This window comes from Mesitornis unicolor, unplaced genomic scaffold (genome assembly GCF_000695765.1).
Source record: "Mesitornis unicolor isolate BGI_N332 unplaced genomic scaffold, ASM69576v1 scaffold23569, whole genome shotgun sequence".
Classification (NCBI taxonomy): Eukaryota; Metazoa; Chordata; class Aves; order Mesitornithiformes; family Mesitornithidae; genus Mesitornis; species Mesitornis unicolor.
Window position 1 is genome coordinate 1 of NW_010209685.1, and position 20,973 is coordinate 20,973.

Genomic DNA, 20,973 nt, shown 5'->3' on the forward strand with positions numbered 1-20,973 from the left:
AGCTGGGGCTACGGGTGGTAGAGGACTGGCGCAGAGCGCGTTGCTGAGAGCAGAGCGAAGGAGTGTCTCCTGTAGCGGCTTTGTGTGAAGGATTTCTGAGGGAAGGGTTTGTCCCAGAAATTGGTGGTGTGGTTGCGTTTATCCCCGTAGCGTGCGTTGCTGTTGTCTTACAGAGGAGTAGAATCTGCGTTATGGATATGGCAGCGTGACTCTTCGCCATGGAAAAGAAACAAGTCTCAAAACGCCTGTATGTCGGAGGGCTGGGCCACACGGTTTCTAAGGCTGAGCTGGAAGAGAGATTCGGCAAGTTTGGGCGAGTTTTGGAAGTAGAGATTATTACCAGAAGAGATGAGCAGGGTAACAGTTTTGCATCATCCTTTAAAAGAGACTTGGTTTTCAGTGTGCAGTGTGAAATGGAATTCTTGTTTCAGAGACACTTCATTATCATAGCTGAGTTTTCTGTTTAAACACTGAAATTATATGGAAATTAACTGAATGTTTTTGATCAGGGAACCCTGTGAAGACTTTTGCGTACATCAGTGTCAGCATTTCTGATGCCGACCTTAGAAAATGTAAGTACATTTTATTAATCAGGTATTGTATGGTTTTGAGCCAAGTTGCGTTACTGATAATACATCTAGTGTTGTCAAATCAGGATGTTGTTAAGGTAGTCCCTGTTTCATTCTGTTTTCTTCAAGCTGCAATTTTCTGGAAGTTGCTTTATTGGAGTTTTATATTAAGTAGATGTAAGCAGGTGAAAAAGATTCCTTGTGACTGAAATAGGTAACTTATGAGTTTGTTCTAAGCCTTTTATGAAAAGGTGTAGGAAATGTGTTTCAAAGACTTTCATCAGTATGCAAAGACATTCATAAAGCATTAGAAGTCACTTGACCTGAGAAGAAACCCAGAAAGAGAGTTGATGTAAAGCATCATACTTCTGTTTAAGTGGTTTTACAAATCCCAAAGCAGCTGGGTTACAAAACTACTTGCAGGGTCATAAAACCACCTGTGTAATATGGAACAGCAAAATGGCAGGTGAAGATACCTGTACCTGCAGAGAGGAATTAGTAATATGCCTTTTTATCTGTGGAACGCTGAAATGCAGAAGAAGTTTGGTAGAGAAGAGCTTGTCTGATAGTAGTTTAGAAACTTCAGAGTGCATGTGTCTGAATTTTCGGGTTTGTATTTGAACTGAACCAGCTAGACTCAAGTGACTTTGGAAGTCAGAACTTTAATTTTGTACATAGACGTTCTTGTTGAAGATTTGGGTGTTAGGCCATATTTATGCAAACTTAAATCAGGTGAGTAATAGAATATAAGATCATGCTAAAGACACTTGAAACTATCATAGAAGGAGGCATAAGTATGTCTAACGTGTTTTTTTAATGTAGAGAACACTAACTTCCTGTTTTTGTTTTACAGGCATGTCAATTTTAAATAAATCAAAATGGAAAGGAGGGACACTGCAGATTGAGTTGGCTAAAGCAAGCTTTTTGCACAGGTAAAAATCTGTTTTAAAAATGTATGTTCTTTCTAATATTCCACTTTTTCTGTTTATCTGATAATGTTATTGCTGCGCTTTCATCTGCTGTGCTCTTATTAGTTTTTATTGTCATTCGTGGACTGTTGATGCATATTAGATATTGCAACAAGTTTTGCATCATTATTCCCTTAAAGATAGTAAATACATTAGTTCCTTAAGTAGTGAATGGTTACTGTTCTGGAGAAGAGGGTCACTGCCAGCTACAATTTAGTGCACAGGCAGAGTGTTTTCCATAGGTGATATGTTTTTTGGTACAGGCTTGCCACAGAGAGAGAGGAAGCAAAGCTGCAGAAAGAAAAACCACAGAGAAATGACAAAGGCTGTCTGATAGAGTCACTGAAGAAGGCTGGAGTTGTGAACTTTCACATGAAAGCAGTACCAGGTACAGAGGTGCCAGACCATAAGGTACGGCAGGGTAGATGTATAGAGAATTAAGACAAACAAATAATTAAAAAACGCAGAAAACCCACCCAAAACCAGAATTGGGCATAAGCTTATTACATCTAAATTTATGCAAAGAAACTGAAGTGTGACAGGCCTATTTGTGAAAAGTGCTTTAAAGAAATACCTTGTGTAGACATGTGGAGTGCTCCTGTTGGTCTTTGTAATGACTGGAAGCAATCTTGATTTTCCTGGCTTCTTTGCTGTGCTAAATTAGTAAATGCCTTGTTACCTGCTTAGGTTGGGAATATCTTTGTGTCACCCTTAAAAGCATGTAAAGAGGATGTGTGTCTTATTTTTATATAGCATATGCACTTTTGATGGCTGGGTTGTCAGGAACTAATCTCTGTGCTTCAGCACGTGGAGCATGAGGGTCTTCACATGCTTACGCAAGTAAAATTTAAAATGAAATAATCAAATGTGCAAATTTGGGCAATAAAAAAATCATAGTTACTACAGAGTTTTCAAAATCACGTGCTAAGCACAGAATGTTCTTGGAGAGTGAGAAGAAATTTTTAAATTTTTAGTGGGAAAGGGAAAAAGGGCAAAAGGGTAGTGATCCTGTCTGGTTTGTTACGGCTGTTAATTCATAAACTAGAAGTCTTCTATTAAAGATAGTACTTGCAAAGTAAAGAAATTCAGTTCTTTATTGTCACTCTGTCTGTAGGCTGTAGAAATTTGGTTTGGTTGGTTCATTTTGGTTTGTTCTTTCTTCTTTGAGAAGGAAGCTGGCTAAGTTGTGACCATATCTCACTTAAGAGAGTAAACAAAACAAGAATTGGCCACAGATGGTTCTTTATTAGTCTTTCTGTTATCAAAAAATAATACGTCTTGTTCTATTCCATGGTTACTTCCATTCCTTTTGTAAGACTGACTGTTGCTTATTTTCTTTTAGAAATGGGTTGTTGGTAAATTTGGCAGAGTCTTGCCTGTCCTGCACCTGAGGAGTCAACAGAAAAATAAAATATCCTTTTTCTGTTGGTTGGGCACAGGCACGATTCCCTTTCTTTTATCATATGGGGAAACATTTGCTTCAATGGTCTTAATACTGACTACTCTGTCATACTTGATTTTACGGAATCCCCTCAGTAAATCTTACAGTAGGTTTGTGTGATTGGAATAAATTGTTTACACTGCAAGTCAGTTGCTTACAGCCTTATGGTCATAACATTAAAAAGGACTCTTTGTTGTCCCTTCACACAGAATTTAGCCTGTTCAGACTGGAAGCCTGCTTGCTGAAAAGATCATGTTTTAATTCCTTAATTCAGACTAACGTTGTGAAATATGACCCTTCAAAATACTGCCATAACCTTAAGAAGCTGGAACCAGACCTGACACGTGTCATTCCTGTATCTGAGCTTACTTGGCACTTGGAAGAGAGAGAGGACCTCATAACCAAGAAGCGGCAAGGAGAGTTCCCTATAACTAAGAAGCCACCTAAAAAACTGAGGCAAGCAGGCAGGGAGGCTCTGGATGGAGCAGTAGTTCTCTCTTCTGGGGGCCAGTCACATTCAAAAAACACAAGCTCATCACAGCTAGCACAAAAATCAAAATCCAAATCCAGTGAGAAGTCTAAATTGCCTCTGTCAAGCGGTCTTAACAGTACTGTATCAGGGAGAGATTTATTATCAGTTGCAGCTCATAATAATCTGAGTGTTTCTGATAGTGACATTGACTCTGAGGAAGAAATCAGAGCAATGGTAAAGAAAGAGAGAGAAATACTGAAAGCTGAAAATGTTGAGACTGAAAGTGACTTGGAAATCGTTGGAGATAATTTTGAGTTAAAATGCAATAGTCACTGTTCCTCAAGCAATCCAGATGCCATGAAGAAAGCTATCAAAGGAGGTTATGGAGAGAGAGAGACTGTGGAATGTGATAATGGCTATGATTCAGCAGATACAGATGAAATCATTGCTGAAAGTAAAACTCCTGATCGAAGTAGCAGGCAAACTGCAGTTTTAGAAGTTTCTAAACAGGTGAAGGTGGAAAATAAAGAAATGTTAACTAACAAAAAATGTGATTTGGTAAATGACTCCTCACTTGAAACTCTTCCTTTAAAAGAAGACTATGTTGAAAGAAAAGAGAAAATGAAAAAATTGACAATTGCTGCCTTGCGGAGTACAGCAGTCAAGAGTACAACAAATACCAGTGATAGTGAAAGCTCTTCTTCAGAGCCTGGGACAGGGGAATCTGAAATCAGTTCTGATTATGAATCCATGATGCAAAACTGTTATCGCTTAGACCTTACATTAGATGACTTAAAAGCGTTAGCTGCTGAAACAGGGACACCAGGAGAGGACTCGGACAGTACACAGAGTTCTGGCCAGCTTAGTGTTGAAGAAAATTCTAAGGATAATGCTGTAAATAAAACCAAACTTCCTAAATTTTACCCTGCAGGTAAAAAAAAAAGCATCTGTCCTGAGGATGTAGTTGCTGAGATTTTAGCAGGGGAGGAGAATGCTGATGAAAGCTCCAAGGAACAAAATAATTCACATTTGAAATATCAGCCCTTCAGAGGAATGAGGTCCCTTTGTGAAAAAGATTTATCTAAGGACAGTGGGGGTTTAAAGAAGAGGTCTCCTGAATGTTTAGGTCTTGAAGCTTGTGTTTCTTACTGTGGAGAGGAGTCCTCTAAAAGGCAGTCTGAGAAGCGTCCACTATTTTCACTTGAAGTCAGCAGTACAAAGAGACAAAATATGCTTTGTGAACAGGATAGGGAATTGTCAGGTGCAGCCTCCTTAGCAGGTGAGAGAGATCAGCCTCTTTCCCAGCCACGTTTACAAGAAAAGAGCAAAGAGGGGAGCTCATTACAAGAGGACCAAACTTCAGAGCAGGGAGATGCTGTTCCTCATACTTATCAGAGTGCAGATGAGAGCAGTGACATGGATAGTAATGCTGCAGTGTCACAGAAACATCTTAAACGCCAACTGAAAAGCCCAAAGCTGCTTTCAAAAAAATTGAAGAGGGATGCAAGTAATAAAAATCCAGAATGTGAAGCTAATAAATGTGAGAATGGTAAGACAAGCCTTCTGGAAAATAAGGAGCTTTGTCCTCGTGCTACTGCTTCAAAGGATCCTCATACAGAAAAGAAACAGTTGCAGGATAACCAGAGAAGGCTGGCAGCTCTAGAAGAGAGACAGAAAGAGAGAGAACTGCAGAAGAAACTCATTCAAGGAGCTCTTTCAAATCTGGTAATTACACTCACAACTTCTACCTGAGTATTGTGCAGTCAAAGAAAAAGGGAAGTTACTAGGTGTGGTTTAAGATATTTTAAGATATTATTCTGGGACTCCTGATTCCATTGCTAGTTTTCTTTTGAGTGTATACAAAATAACGCATGCCCAATTCCTGAAACATCTCTGGGGTTGCATGAGGAACAGTAGATTCCTCCTTTTATGTCATGGAAGTGTCTTTTAAATACTTCTGTATGACTGTAGCAAGTACTTGATATGCTTGACTTGACAGTTTCACTCTTACATAGGATAGCCAGCAAGCAGGAAAGCATAAGCACATTATCTTCAATTCAGATGTGGAAAGTGAAGCTGAAGTAGATGAGATGTTGAAGAAAGATGCAAGTTTGGGAGATACGCACAAAGAATTGTTACTGGGAAAAAGTCCAGTCTTCTGTCAGGTAATTACATATCAATGTGACTGTGCCTTTGATTCTAAAGACTGTTTTTCATAGTGAAGTGACAGAAAAAAGATAAATTTTGAATTAATATGAATGATTCTTTTTTTTTCTGACATGAAACAGGCTTCAAAGAGCTTAACCATGAATCTGATATAGCTGGACAACTTGGAGAATTTGTAAGGAGATTGAGATTTGCATCAAAGATATCCTGACTTTGATTGAAAGAAAAAGAATGTTTAAGTTATAGGGCTTACGTGTGACTAGTTCTGGAAAGTTGCTGCTTTTAGTCAAGAGGGGAAGAGATTTGGCCTGAGCAGTACAGGACTCCTTGCTCTTCTCAACACTGTGGACAAAGAATCTGTATTAATGCAGTGTCTTGTTTTTTAAAGGGATGTTAGGGCCCACAGAAGTTGTGTGGGACTTCTTCTTTATACCTTACCCAATCAAGACTTTATTTAGCAGACTCCTCAGGATTTTACTGCTATCCTTGCAGCACTATTAAGTACTTTATTCTGGAATAGAACTTGTTATATCATCACATTTTTAGTTGCATCTCTGCTAAAGCTTTAAACCATTGCTTTTGCTTTTGTTGTGGTTTTTTTTCTTCATAAATGTTGTAAGATTAGGATGATTCTCGTTATTTAGTTAAAAACTTTTTGTCTCACTTTTCCTCACACTTGGCACTTCTTTATATTTATATCTTACCCTGCATTTGGAATCCCTGCCCTGCATTTTTTTTTTCCTTTAAAAGAACCTCTAATACTATGGAAATTGTTTCAAAGCCACAGCATGCTTACCTTTTGTAATTATTATTTATCAACTGACTTAAACTATGTCCTAGAGCTTATACCATAAATGAGGCTTGTTCAGAAAAGGTATAATTAGATGTTAAGACTTTTAAATTGATCTCTCTTGACATAATCAAAGTTGGATTTTTATACCTAACTCTCATGTTATACAACCTGAGTTACCTTTACATGGATATTTTGCCTATGCTAAAATGTAATAGTTGTAACTGTACAACAGAATTGTGCAAGGTGTGTATACAATACAAGATTTGAAGGGCATGGATCAACAAGCAAGCTGGTTGTTCTAGAAATCCACTTTTTCAGATAAACTGGAAAGCACATGAACAAAGCTGATACTGATGTATTTTCTCGTGCTTATGTAAACAGCTGCTTTTCTGTATTTTCTTTTTGTTTAACAAAGGATCAATCTGCCCCTAAAACTTCAGGCAGACTGTTTGAAAGCAGTGAAGATGAGCAAGATGATACAGATGATGAGAGGTTTAAAATTAAGCCCCAGTTTGAAGGCAAAGCTGGTGAAAAAGTGAGTGAACCCATTAATGTCATTTAATTTGCTTCTAAGTCTCCGTAATGCCACTTTGGAAGAGTGTAACATATAGGCTTACGTACTTGCTGAGTATGTTTTTGACAAGCTTACAGTAGAATTAGTGTAAGTAGAGGCAGTAGTAGCCATGGTGGAAGCAATGTGTGATGGGGAGTGGGAGGAGTTTCTCTGACGTTGTCATCTTTGAATACAAAGAAGTTTCTGGAAAAGGCATCAAGAGCTAAAGGTTATTACAATGTTGCCATAACGATAGTGGAAAAAAACCAGTTACTGAATACTGCTGATTTTCTCCTCCAGCCCTTAACAGGATCTGTTTCATTTTGTTTAGCTCTTGAAATTGCAGTCAAGATTTGGCACAGATGAAAGATTTCGCATGGATGCTCGATTCCTTGAAAGTGACAGTGAAGAAGAAGGTAACCCAGTTAATGAGAGTAACAGAGCTGTATCATGGAGCCTTAATTTTGGATGCTTGAAGCAACTTCTGGAGTATTTTTGCTCCTCTGACTCCTTAAAGAAAATCACCTAACTCTGCTGTGGCTGTATATAATGTATATTGGTAGTTGTGTTTTCTAAAATGTCCGTGTTGCAGATGGATCTGTCATAGTCGAATGAGACTTTCTTGGTTGATAAGTAGACATTTAAATATTTTTTAATACACCATATTATCAGAAGATGTCTCTCCCTGTTTTTCACATAAGTGGTAACTTATTACAACAAACTTTCACTATTACATTAATTAATTTAAACTATTTGGTTTGTAGTCGTCTTGCAGTCCACGGCTGATTTGGCAGCCTTAGAAAGACTGTTGGTTTTTTTTTTTTTTTTAAAAGGCAGAAGCCAGAACAACTACAAAAGCCAAAAACTTTTGAAGATTTCTTCCCCCTCTACCAATAAATATAATTAACTTAGTTTTCAAGATTCAGAATTTTTTCTGAAACTTAAATTTTTGCCTAGTTCTGCTACTCCCTTTGTTGCTTTAATGTGATCTTCTATACAGCATCTGTTAGTGGCAGAGTAGTTGTACTGTTACATGATACAAGTAGGCAACAGGTTAAATACCTGATGTGACTTTCACATGACATTTGTCATCAAAGATTTGCTACAGTGCAAGGGAGAAAGCCTCCAAGTTTAAAATAAAGTGACATGTTAATACGTGTGAGCACTTACAGTACTATAGTAATGCTATTTATCAAGTATCACAGGCTTGCTCAGACCACAGTGAGGAAAAAAATAATGTCACAGAATGGTGGGGGTTGGAAGGGACCTCTGGAGATCATCCAGTGCAACCCCCATGCTAGAGCAGGATCACCCAGAGAAGATCACACAGGAATACATCCAGGCAGGGTTTGAGGTTCAACATAAGGACGGTTTTCCTTACGTTTAAATTGAACCTCTTGTTCCAGTTTGTGACCATTGCCCTTTGTCCTGTTGCTGGGCACAACCAAGAAGAGTCTGGTCCAATACTTCTGACCCCTGCCATTTAGATATTTATAAGCATTAATGAGATCTCCTGCAGGCTACATGTATTTATTTTTCTCTTAGCAGAGACAAACGTCTTGAAGGCAGATGAGGAAGAAGAGCTTGCTGCGGAGAAAAAGAAAAATCTGGAAATACTGGGAAGCCTCTTGAATATCAACCTGACACACCCAAAGCTAACTAAAACGGCCACAAGTGCTAGGAAATTCAAGTATGAATCATCCATTGTCAGAAAAGAAGGAATTTTAGGAAGGCTTTATTTTTGCCAGTGTTTCACAACTAAAATTTCTGCCTAGCTGACTGCAAAAAGTTTCCTTCTCTGTTGTGTGCATTTGAAGTCAGCCTTTAATGCAGTTTCCCAACCTGAGTGTTCCAATAGATCATACAACTGGTAATTGTCATTGTTTTAGGGAAGAAAAATTATCCGATGCCTGCCTGAGTATCTTGTAGTAGATTATGAATGGTTGTTGGTTATGAGAATTAATATTTTATTAAGTCCTTGTCTATAAGAGATATCTCTGTCCTCTGGAGACAAACTTTAAGTTGGGTACACAAAGCACATGTGAGCTGAGCAGCACGTCAGTGAGTTAGACTCTTAATTTCAGTAGTGGTTAATGAGGTTATTTTCTCTGGCCTGCAGGTGGTTAGCATCAAACTTCTTTTTCGGTGGAGAACTTATTTTTTTTTTTCGTTTACCTGTGTTTCTACTTTTGAGAAATGTCTTCATTAGTTTAGGAATTTGTTACGTGCTGCTGCTGGGCATGCTCTGGCCTTCATTAGAGGGGTGATGAGGTAGGTTTGGAAATGCGCTGTTGGAGGTACTGTGATGTTTAACCTACGCACTTCATCAGAAATTGGTCTGTGAGCTGAATTGCTGGAGGTTGGTAGGGTTAAGGGTAATGCAATAGTGTGCATTGTGACTGCTGCACAATCATATCTAATCTGATGACTTCTGTACAAATTTTGATGTATTTTCTAAAGACTAAGCTTAGAGGGAAATAGTCTGTGCTGTCTCAGAGATAATTTTAGGAAAGTTTTGTGAATGACCGTGTTCTCTGCTGCCCAGTTAATGGTATGGTATGTAACCATTTAAAAGCAGTCACTTTATGCTGTAAGCATTATTTTAGGGAGAGGAGGGGAAGCAAGTTTTCTTCTTGCATTGCCAGAGGCAGCGTGGGCTTTGCTACACTGGTGTTGGGGTCAGTTTAAACCTTCAGACTGCTTTAGCTGCGTGTTCCCAGAATGGTTACATTTTGAAAGGTGGGTAGAATTGGTTTTTGTTAGTTTTTCTTGGGTTTTGGTGTTTGTTTGTGCAGTGTCTGGTACTAGAATAAATAGATATAGCTAGATACATTGATAGGGATAGCTATGTTGATACAAGTCCTCAAAAGGTAGACACGTGCACACATAAACTTACTCCATAATACGCACAACTTGAGGTCTGTGTTTTATAGGAAATGTTACAATTTCATTAAAGCCACTTAGGTTTGTAGTTTTGCCTGACCTGGACACTGACTAGCAGGTACTTTCAAAATGCCAGTTATGTTTTTGGATTGATTTGGGGCTTTTTTGGCGAAGAAGTCAATGTGAATTTGAATTTGACTGTAAAGGTTTAGGGTAGCTTTCATCTGAGCATTTAGAATGTCTCATGGTTTTTCTTTTCTGTTTTCATAGAGATATTAATGCCCTGCGCTATGATCCCACAAGACAGGACCATGTGATTTTTGAAAGGAAACCAAACGCTACAGAAAAAGAGAGGTAATATTACAGCATGGTAGCTATAATTGTGATGTTTCTTCCCAGGGAAAGATGGCTATAGCAGAAGACTGAGTGAAACTATGCAGACTGCTCTGTTTTTTCTTTATTTCTCTCTGTTATTGCTAAAATCAAGATATAATAAGAATTGTGACCACTAAAAATGCCATGCGATGTCATATTTTCTTTCTAGTCCATCTGCCCTCTGCATGTCATTTTCTGTCTTGCTGTCTCACCTTCAGGCTATCGTTTAGCTTCAAGTCACAGACTTTAAGATTTGAAAATCTGCGAAGAAGAAAAAATATTAGCTCTAAACGTTTCTTTTGCCAGAAATCTGTCCTAAATGTCTTAATTTATACGCTATCACACATTCGGTGAGAAATTGGGATGTGGTTAATTATAAAGTGGACTCATTCCTGCCTTTAGACTCAAACCTCAGATGCTTCCCTGCTGCATTAAGAGTGGGTAAATTGCAGGAGGTGAAGAGAAATGGGTCAGAAGTCTAAATCAAAAGGATAGTCATGCTGCCCTATAAAAACCTGTTTCTGGCAATAGGATATTTCCTATTGCTGGAACCTGGAATTGCCAAGAGAGAAGGTTAAAAACAAACAAAAAAACCCCAACCAACAGAAAAACCCCCACCCAAACCTTAAAAGTCCTCATTAATGTGCTTAGGTAAGTTATTAGTAGCAAGGTTGCCTCTTGGGGAACCTTTCTTTTAAAAATGTGTGCTGTGTTGCTATCCTTTAACAACCTCATTTCAGTAAAGCTCAAAGGAAGAAGAAGAGGGAAGAGCGTGAGAAACTGCCTGAAGTGTCTGAAGAAACGTATTATGACATTGCTGCTGATTTAAAAGAGATGTTTGGATCTTCAAAGAGTGAATCGAAGAAAAAGGAAGAAATACCCTGGGACAAAGATGATGCGGAGGACTCTACCCCACCTGACCATTTGGGACCTAAAGTTGAGAGTAGCGGCGCTCAAGAGTCTGGTGGTTTCACATTTTCCTTCTTTCCAGACGTGGAGGAGTCAGCTGTAAAAGAAGGTAACATTAGAACATATGTAATGGTACAATTGCTAATGAGTAGCTTCTGTCAGGCACTGTAGAGTAATATAGTGTAGAGAAACTCAGAATCCAGGGGCTTTTCAGAGGCAAAAGTCAGTAATTAAATGCACAGTCATTATCATAATCTCTTCTACCTGCTGAGATTGTTGTTGCTTAATAACAGTGAATTCACGCTTGCATCTCAGGCCTTTTGAAGGGGATGGGGGTTTTTTGTTGTTGTTTTGGTTGGTTGTGGGGTTTTTTGAGCAAATGGATGTTTTGTGAACAATTTCAACTTGCAAATGCTCACTTTTTCCGAAATAGAACTTTCTGATCTTTCTCTTGGATAAAATAACCATTTGTGTGTCATAGTCTAGGTACTGTTGGGTTTGGAAACCGTTTTATGTTGTGAGAGAGGCAGTACAGGAGCTGTCCTCTCTGTTCTGATCATTCAGACAAGTACTGTGCTTATACACTAAAAGGAAAGAGTTACCATAGTTTTGCAACCTCAGTTCTTTTGGCAAGTTGGAGCGGTAAGAGCTCGGGTATGTGTTTACTGTGTGGTACCGAGTGTAAACTGGGTTTCTGGCAACTGGCTGTGTGTGCTATAGGCAGGAATAAATACGTGAAAATAGCATCGTTTCAACGCAGAAGGAATAAGCTAAGGCCTTGCAAGTCTCTTTGTAAAGGAACTTATTAAGGTAGCTCACAGTGAAAGAGAGTTTTTGTTCCAACTTCTGCAAGCTAAAAATTTGAATAGGAGCGATTACTCCCAAGTCAGCTGATAACGACTGCTAGGTTGCAGTGACTTGATAGAACCCTGGACTGTAACAACAGGCTTCAGAAGGGCTCCTGCACTTTCTCCCCAGGCTGTGATGATACTCGTTGTGCATTTTGAGAGTGAATTTGTGACATAGGTGAAAGCAAACTAAATTCATACCTGCCTAGAGGGTGATAGAAAACCTGGGAGGGGAGGTGTCTGTCCCTGTTAAATCTGTCTTTTCCAATTTAAGTATCTCACTCTGAAGTAGAATTTTGTACTGGCAATTGGGGGAATAATCTGATTAATTTTTAAAATTGTGATATTATTGCAGTGCCTTACGTACTTGAAACAATAAAACCTGTAAAAGTCTCATGGCAAGAAGATCCACGTTTCCAAGACAGCAGTTCTGAGGGTGATGATGAACCAGAGGCATCAGAAAGTGAAAGGGACAAAGAAATGCAAGTTACATTTGTGTTTGTTCTCTGCTTAGTTGTAGTAGCTTGATGCTATATTAACAGCAGGATGTGGGTCATGGGAAACTAACGTCTTCATTCTACATCTCTGAACAACGGAAGTCGCCTTAGGAAACCATTCCTTGCTGCACAGAATATAATGGTTAAAAATCCCAATACCACACTTCACTGAAAGTCGAATATAAAAGCTGCATTTGTAGCTCAGTGCATGAGAAGTTAACTGAGTGGTGAGTTTGGCCAAAAGTCAAACAGATACTAAATTTTCTTAAGAAATGGTTTTAAATGGAAGGCTGTATTTGGTTACTATGGAGTAATGTTCTTCAGTGCATACTATTTCTCTGAAACATTACAGCTTAAATTGTATTAATGGAATATGACAGTAAGTTTTATGATGCTCATATTCCTTTCTGTTTGTCTAGGTTTTTCTCTTTACCACAGCCAGAAAGTGCCAGATTTTTCTTCTTCTCCAGAGATGATGAACGACTAAGAGGTATAACAGAACTTATTCATCCTGGTTTTTTAACTCTTCCTGAAATTCAGTGAGGAAAAAAATACTGCCTAGTTATTAATGTTTTGCATTAAAACACAGCTGAGAGGTTTAAGAAAAAGAAATAGCAAATTTCCATCATTACTTGAGGTATGAATTGTTGTAGCACATCCCATGAGAGTCCTGGTAAAACAAATGCTGAACAGCTATCTTGCTTTGCTATTTTCAAATAATTGCCTAACATGTGGCTGGTCTTTTCAGGGCTTACAAAAAAAATAAAAGGCATATACTTGATCTTTAAGTTTTTCTTGTTTCTAGTGTTACCGTTAGGAATATTTACTATTCTTATCAGCCACATACGCCCACGTGGTTCATGATCCTAAACAATGTGGGGTTTTTTTCTTGTGAATATAGTGAATGTAATAGTTAAAACCAAACAAACACAGCAACAGCAACAACAAACACAGCAAGAAAAGCCAACCCACAGGCCAGCAAAGCAATTGCTTTTGATATTTTATACAAGAAATTCTCAGGACAACTTTAAATGATGTTTCCTGAGACATGTTAGATAACAATCCTTACATGTAAAAGTTACTATGTTAATACAGCTATGGTACTGTCGTCTTCCCACCTGTCTAACTTGCAGTGCCCGTTAAAATTGAGCCCTAGATCCTTAGCCATAAATTTTCATGGGAGATATGAGATAATGGTGCTGAGCTTTTAAGGAAACAGCTGTTGTTTCACAGAATCGCTCGGTTGGAAAAGCCCTCTGAGATCATCACGTCCAACTGCTCCTGTCTACCCCCTAAACCATATCCCTAAGTACCTCATCTACCCGCTCTTTAAACACATCCAGGGATGGTGACTCCACCACCTCCCTGGGCAGCCTGTGCCAGCTTCTGACGACCCTCTCAGGAAAGAACTTCCTCCCGATCTCTAACCTGAACCTCCCTTGGCACAGCTTGGGGCCGTTTCCCCTTGTTCTATCCCCCATCACCTGGGAGAAGAGCCCAGCACCCACCTCTCTACAACCTCAACCACTGCAGTCTGTCTGTCAGCATATTAACGAAAGCTGCTGCTGCCTTTCCTTTTTCTTAGCACACAAGGCCAGTAGAGGAATGTGGAGAATAAGCCTTCTGACTTTATTGCTGTGTTGCTCATGAGATTTACAAACAGTAGCGTATATTTAACTGTATTTGTTCTTTGTTTTGTGCAGAGGGCCCTAAGTTATTTTGTAGATCAGCAGACCTCAGTGAAGAAAAAGATGATTGGGAGGACAGACGTAGGTTATTGCTTGAGGTGAGTATTTTAACATCTGTTACTTGGTAACTGTGCTGAAAGCTCAGGGTAAGGAGGGGAGGTGGCTGCTTTTTTGCTTAATTTGCATTAAAAATCAATTTGGGACCTTTAGAAAGGCTTGAAACTCTATAATTATCAGAGAACTAACAATTCTGCATGTAGAAGTGTGTGTAACATCATGTGATGGTGCCCAGTCAGGTAAATTACTGAATCTCTGTAGGACCAGTTACTTTACTGCATGTAAAAATAGTGTTTGAAACAAACAAATGAATCTAGAAACTTGTCATAATATTATGTTTAAATATTTATGCCGGAAGAAGCATAAGGATGCAAGAAGGAAAGTAAAAGCAAAGCAATAAATCTTTATCTTACTGGACATTTCCTGTTTCTTCTTTGAAGAAGTTGCAGAAAAATGTTACTTTGAAAACTCCAGTCTTTGAAAGGTCTAAAAGGAAATAATAGTGGAGAAGACTGTTAAGCTTTGTTTCTAAATAAGTATATGCTTATTGTGTCAGTTCAATGTTTGTACCAAAGTCTGGGGTTCTGTCCATGTGGTTTAAACGGGACTTGCTGCTTGGAAAGACTTCTGAAAATTTGATCATGGAACACAGACAGTACAGGGTTATCTCACTGTGTTCCTAGTCCCCAGTGCTGAAGGAGGTTGAGAAAGATCAGGTATTTCTGTGTCCATGAGGCTGTTTAACCCATGTTCTGTTGGACATAATAGAGATTCTATTTGAGATTCCTTTGCAAGTGTTTGAAATGCATTTCCAGAGTAAAAGTTTACCATAAGTTTAGGAAAATACGTATATAAGAGGGGAGACTTATGAAATAGACTTGTACTTTTTCACAGACCTGATTTTTCTACTTCTTAATTGTGTATATTAATAAATATTAAGGACAAAGGTTGCTAGTGTGGTACATTTGTTGTAGATTGAATATTTTACCCAAAAATAGTCTCAGAGGCAGTTTACTCTTTACCCTGGGGGAGTGTCCTGGGGTGCTGTGGCCTATGCCAGTGTGTGGCCACCAACCTAGGGTCTGCCTAGAGGAGAGACCCCAGCCTAAGGCTCCTCTAGCTGGGAAGTCCCAAAAATTGCCTGTAAAGGCACAGGGTGAGAGCTGACTGGGAAAGGGGCGGCTCTGCTCTATTTGCTCACATATGCCCCTTTCCAGCACTTCCAAAACTGCTCCCACTTGCAATGTAAGGGCCCAAAACCCTTACAGCCAGCCCAGAGAGCAGTCGTGCACCAGCATGGGGTCCTGAGAGCAGCAACTCCAGCGCTGAGGCCATCCCACAGCTCCCCAGCACCACCAGCCAGCTGCCATCAGTGGCCTCCTGCAGCTCCCCAGCGCTCAACAGCAGCAGCCGCTCCAGCCCTGCTGGGCCTGTGCCTAAGTGAGAGCGCTCCTGCTTGGCATGTTGGGCCCAGCGTCCCTACAGCCGTGCTTCCAGTCTGCTTCATTCTGGACAAGGCTACAACCAATTTCCTATCTTTCCTATCCTCCTTGCCTAGGTCAGCGAGGACTGTGGCAAAGTCGCAAAGCTACTTTTCTTGAAAAGTTCAGCTCAGTGTCATGTCTGTATTTGCAACAGGAACACTTCTGTGGATTGTGTTTCTACAGGAGCCTAAAGTCCTCTTCCCCAACAGGGTTGCTGCTGTACCAACTGAAGGTTTCCTTCTTGCAGTAGAAGCCAAGAAATCCTTTTTCGTAGCGACTGCAAACACTTGGTAGGGAACTGACTCCACAGAGTTCAGGAGAGTCAGGGCAGTACCTGACACTGAGGGCTTGAGTCCCCTCAGGTGTCCCCTACAGCAACAAAATCCCAGGTGCTCTATGGAAAATGTCAGTGATCCAGAAGGATCTCCCTCCTGTTGGAGACCACCAAGGACTTTTCTGGTGCAGGAAGGTGACAGGATTTTGAGGCAGTGACTGCTGAACAGCTCTGTGGAAGCAGATGGAGAGCTAGAAGGCTCTTTTGTCCTGGCAGGTTCAGTAGTGGACTCTATGGTGCTTGATGTGAAAAAGTCCCTTCTTCCTTCCCCTGGGGGCTCCTCCTGCCCCTGGATTGAAGCTTGTACTGCAGCACTGTTGCCAAAGTCTCTCAGGGACTGATGAAACAGCTCCCTCGGCTGCCCTGTAGCTAGCCCAGGTACAGTAACTTTCTGAGTGTAAATGGCCTCTGCTTTCCACTTCCCTCATGTTCTTGGGTTTTTTCCCTCCACGAGATGTCTTTGTAGGCCTTCAAGAAGGTGGCCAGCAAGGGAAGGTTTTGGTCTTCCCTATCCTACCTGCTTATTCCTAGACTTCTGCAGAATCTGTCCCTCGCAGGACAGGAAGCTCAGATGTGTCAGGAGATGACTGAGCATTGGTGGAGGTGAACAGGCAATTAGTCCAGGGGCTTGTGCAAGTCTTTTCCACTGAGAATCCCTTGTTGTTTATGTTGAGTAAAGCAGAGTTTAAATGGTAAGACAATGGGGAAATAGACTGCTGAGATAGGAAAGCTGAAAACTGTCTTGTCTTGAGAGGGACAAGTTAGAGGACAGAAGATCAAAAAGTGAATAGCCAAAGTACTGAGTAGACAACAAAAGGGAAAACAGTATTTTTCCTGAAGTTTTGTTCTTTTTGTTTTGTTTTCTATGTCTTCTGAAGTTTGAGTCAAGATTTCATTTCGTTCGTTTGGGGTTTTTTTTGTCTTCAGAATTCATTTTGCATTAAATAAGTGAAAACAGATTTTTTTTTTTAATATCTTTACTTATTCTCATGTTCTTTGGCAAATAGGATAAGTTTCTAGCTAACAGGCTTTATCTTTGAAAGCCATGGGATCAGACTCAATTTTTAAATACATTGGTGTGTCACGCTGTTCTGTGAAGATCTTAAATTGAACTGGTTTTTGTGGTGTGCGATCCTTTCTGCGGCTCAGAGGTCCTCCGAGTTGTAAGAAATGCCACATTTTGCCATATATTGCCTTACTGCTTACACACGCTCTTATTTTCTCCTAAGTATTCCTGTAGCATTGAAGTTGATTTCCTGTGACCCAGAGCTGCACAACTGTCAACTGCCAGACACAGGGCATTGCAGTATGGAGTGACCTAACGGCATTAGAGGGTTTCAATCCAGACCAATCTTTTCAGGCCACTTTAATGGCCATTAAATGAAGAAACAGGTATATTAAAGCCCCAAATCAGCAAAGGAAGAAGAGTGCTGGGCAGCTGCTATCAGCCCTTCTGCCTTCACCAGTGTTTGTACAGCTGCACCTTTCAACCCGTATGGATTTTAATGTAAGGATCACTGGAGAAGGTGAAGGAACACAAAGCTCAATTCTCTTTGACTTCTACCATAACAAAGAGCATGTTTGTACAAGTTTGCCAGGAGAGATTATTCAGTAGCACATTTCTAGAATACCCTCTTTCTAGTAAATTTGCACTTGTGCACGGCTCAGCATTGATGCTTACACAAAATGTCTTGCTAGCAATCAGTGCTTCCTTGGATCCTAATCGCTCAGATTATGTGGGTCCTCGGGATATTTGAAGAATAGAGGCTGCTGTATCAAATCACTTCATTCAATTGATACGGCTGCCCAAAGGAATACCTGACTGCTTTTTAAAATAGTTTTTTCATATCTGCAAAATTATGAAGGTGGCACATTTTAATGCCTTAAAATTCAGTAAGTTTTTTCTTAATAATGTTTCATGTGTCATATTTGACAGCATTGCAGATATGAATGTTTAGCATCTTGGTTCAGTCTTCCCTTTCATCCCCTTTGTCTTTTGACATATCTTTTCTTTCCTTACAGTTCTACGGTTTCCTCTGTGGTGCGTCAAGTCAGATGTTTAGCACATTAGACCCAGTGATGCCACTGGCTTGAGGCATTGGAAATACGAAGTGTTTCACTGGAAATGCCTGGTCTGGCAGCAGCAGCAACGCGCCAGTCCTGCACGCCTTTAGTTGGGAGCACGTTGCCCTACAAGAGCCGTCATGTGAAGGCTGTATCAGTTTTTCCTGATGGTGGCATCAGTTGTACGCATTTTGCCGTGTTGCAGACAAACGGGTGGACATCTCGGGAAAGCGGGGGTGTGGAGGAAGGACAGGACCGCAAACCCCATGGCACACATCACCCACTAATTATCTTATTGGCGTGTGTGTTTCTTTTTTGACAGGGCTGTGTTTATCGAGCTTTTTGCTTCTGCTTAGCTCAGTGTTGTCTTCCCTGAAGCACGGAGATTTCAGCGTCTGGTGGTTCTGCTGCCAGGATTGCAGGGCAGCCAGTTGCAGTCTGTTTGCACCATGTTGTAGGTAAAACAGTGTGCCTGCTTTTTCAGCAGACTGTGTAGTTGTTAGGTCTGCGTGCACTCAAGGTAAGGAATCAACTTATTTAGCTTGACGGTTGTGCTTTCCTGAACCTGAGTTAGTATGTGTCAGCTGTCTGATACTATATACTTCAAAGCCTAAAAGATACTCCTGCTGCCTTCCCTGCCATTTGTTTGTTATACTGCTAACATGCTGTGCGTGCTTTCAGACCCTGTAGTGTAGTGAGGAGGGTGATGGTGATAAAACAAGGAGGAAAAAGGAGAAACCAGTTGCTTCCACGGACAAAACCCAGCTCTCTGTTATGTGATAGCTGACTTCTCCTCCTCCCCACCTAATGTCACTCTTCTGTGTGCATGCTCTCTCCTTTTCTTCCCCAGACTCCTTGATGTGGTACCTTGAAAAATGCTTTGAGCAGCACAGCATTTTAGGAACAACACATGGAAGCCATCGCTGGCTGTCTCTTCACTGAAGACAGGTGCAGATTCAATACAGCATTTTGTTACTGCATGTATATTAACATCCACTTTGTGGAATCCAAAAACAGCTTGTCCAGCTTGCAAGGACAAGCCTGCAGCTATGGCTGTGCTGTCTTGAGAAGGCGTATTGCTAGTTAGCCTTAACCCAGCTGGTAGAGTAGGGTTAGTAGAGTAGAGCAGTACTCAAACAGCAATGCAGAGCTCAGGGTGGGCTAGCAGGCTGGGCCAGTGTCCAGGCTTTCCAAAGGGCTCCTAAATTTGACACAGTGAATGCTGGCCCCAGCCTGGCTGCTGCGATCATTTTACTGCGCCCTAGCATAGTACTACAACTTTTTGATGTGACGGCAGAGTAAGAATACCATTGAAATCATAAACACACGCATTCTTGACATCGTGCTACTGAGCTACTTACATTTCTGCGTGTTTGTGTGCTCATCATGGTAGCTGAATGTAGTTACTGAATAAAACAATATGTAATAGAAATAGAATGATAAAATGCATTAGCATAAAACCCCAGTGAAAACTTGCTTTTAGCCCATGCTTGCTGCTGACTAATGGCCTACTTGCTGTTGGCAGCAGGGCAGCTGTTAAGTAGCTGTACTTTAATGGTGGTGATGTCCTGTGTCCAAGCCCTAGGTAGTTACATTACCTTTGAAAAGACAAAAGTATTATCCGTCTGCTTCATATGATGTTGTTTTACTTAAAAGAAGAGATGGCAGCTGTGCATGTGCGTGGTGTTACCCTGCGTCCAATGCAAGACAATGTGGTAAATCTTAACCACAAATGTGGTTTAAGAGAATTGATTTTACATTGCGCCGTCAGTTTCCAGAAGTGGTAATTCTGTATAGCTTGCTAACTGTTTTCATCCAAAGCGGGTAAGCGTTGAAGCACTTCAGTGGAGCAGTGCCTTAAAAAAAAAAATCAACCACACGCACACTTCTTGTGATGGTGGTGAACAGTCTCTTCTCTGCAAAAACTGTTGGTGCTGCAGCTTGCACTGAAAAAGAAGTCTGCAGTCATCTTACAGGCATTGTGGTTTTGTGTTTTACTTCAGATACAGCTGAGCAAAAATGAAAAAAAACCCACATTCTTGTTTAATCTGCTTGCGCATTAATATATCTGGATTTGATCCATTTGCCCAGGAGAATGGTAGTCTCAGGCTCAGGTGTAACAGACTCTGGTAAGGAAACAAGTCCCTGTTGAGTTAAAGATTATTTGCTTTTTAAAAAACTTTTAAGTTGAGAATTAATTTTTATATGGGAACTCAAGTTGTGCTCCCATTCTCTGAAGGGTATATCCCTTCCTTCCTTCTTGCATTTCATCCTACTTTCCTCTGCCCCCAACCACTGGGCTCTTAATCACAATTTAAATGAGAGGGTGTGACTGCAGTGCTTAATTAAATTAAGGTATTGACATGAAAACAGTTGTCACTTCATTCATGGTGCTTCTGATGTAACTAGGGCTAGCTGCAACTGCCTCACTGGTTTGCTGTTTCTGTATGTCACTATTTTCTGGTTTCTTCTTTTTTTTTTTTTTAAATTGATGGAGTTCAAAGCACACTTTATTTACAAACACGGCTTCCAAAGAAATAAAATTCTGTTGGGTGTTTTGCATTAGGCAGAGCTGCAGAATTCAGCTTACAGACGCATCGTATAATTTCGATGTGTGACTCGTGTGATGAAGGGATCTCAGTAGCTTGGCCCGTTACTTGGGGTCATTCACTTTAATATTGCTTTTTTATGACCCAAGTGTACTACTGAATCTCACAGCCTGCTCAGGGCTTGCTCAAGCGTAGCAGTTCTCAGAACGCTGAAGTTGTTCACTTCATTAAGTTTCTGGGTTTTGTTCCAAATTCAACATTGCTTTGCATTAGAATAGGAGCCGAGGATATAGTATGTTAGCTTTTCCACTTCATATCTTAAG

General features: G+C 40.3%; 1 protein-coding gene across 1 annotated transcript; it reads left to right on the top strand.

Moving 5' to 3' along the window:
* Positions 1 to 218: 218 nt before the first annotated feature.
* Positions 219 to 14,619, top strand: NOL8 (nucleolar protein 8). Its single transcript, XM_010192938.1, has 16 exons — positions 219 to 357; positions 510 to 572; positions 1,423 to 1,501; positions 1,801 to 1,948; positions 2,880 to 2,948; positions 3,259 to 5,175; positions 5,466 to 5,603; positions 6,825 to 6,944; positions 7,294 to 7,378; positions 8,508 to 8,652; positions 10,116 to 10,199; positions 10,961 to 11,238; positions 12,333 to 12,459; positions 12,894 to 12,964; positions 14,178 to 14,261; positions 14,567 to 14,619. The coding sequence occupies exons 1-16, from the start codon at positions 219 to 221 to the stop codon at positions 14,617 to 14,619; spliced, it is 3,600 nt and encodes a 1,199-aa protein (XP_010191240.1).
* Positions 14,620 to 20,973: the final 6,354 nt, after the last annotated feature.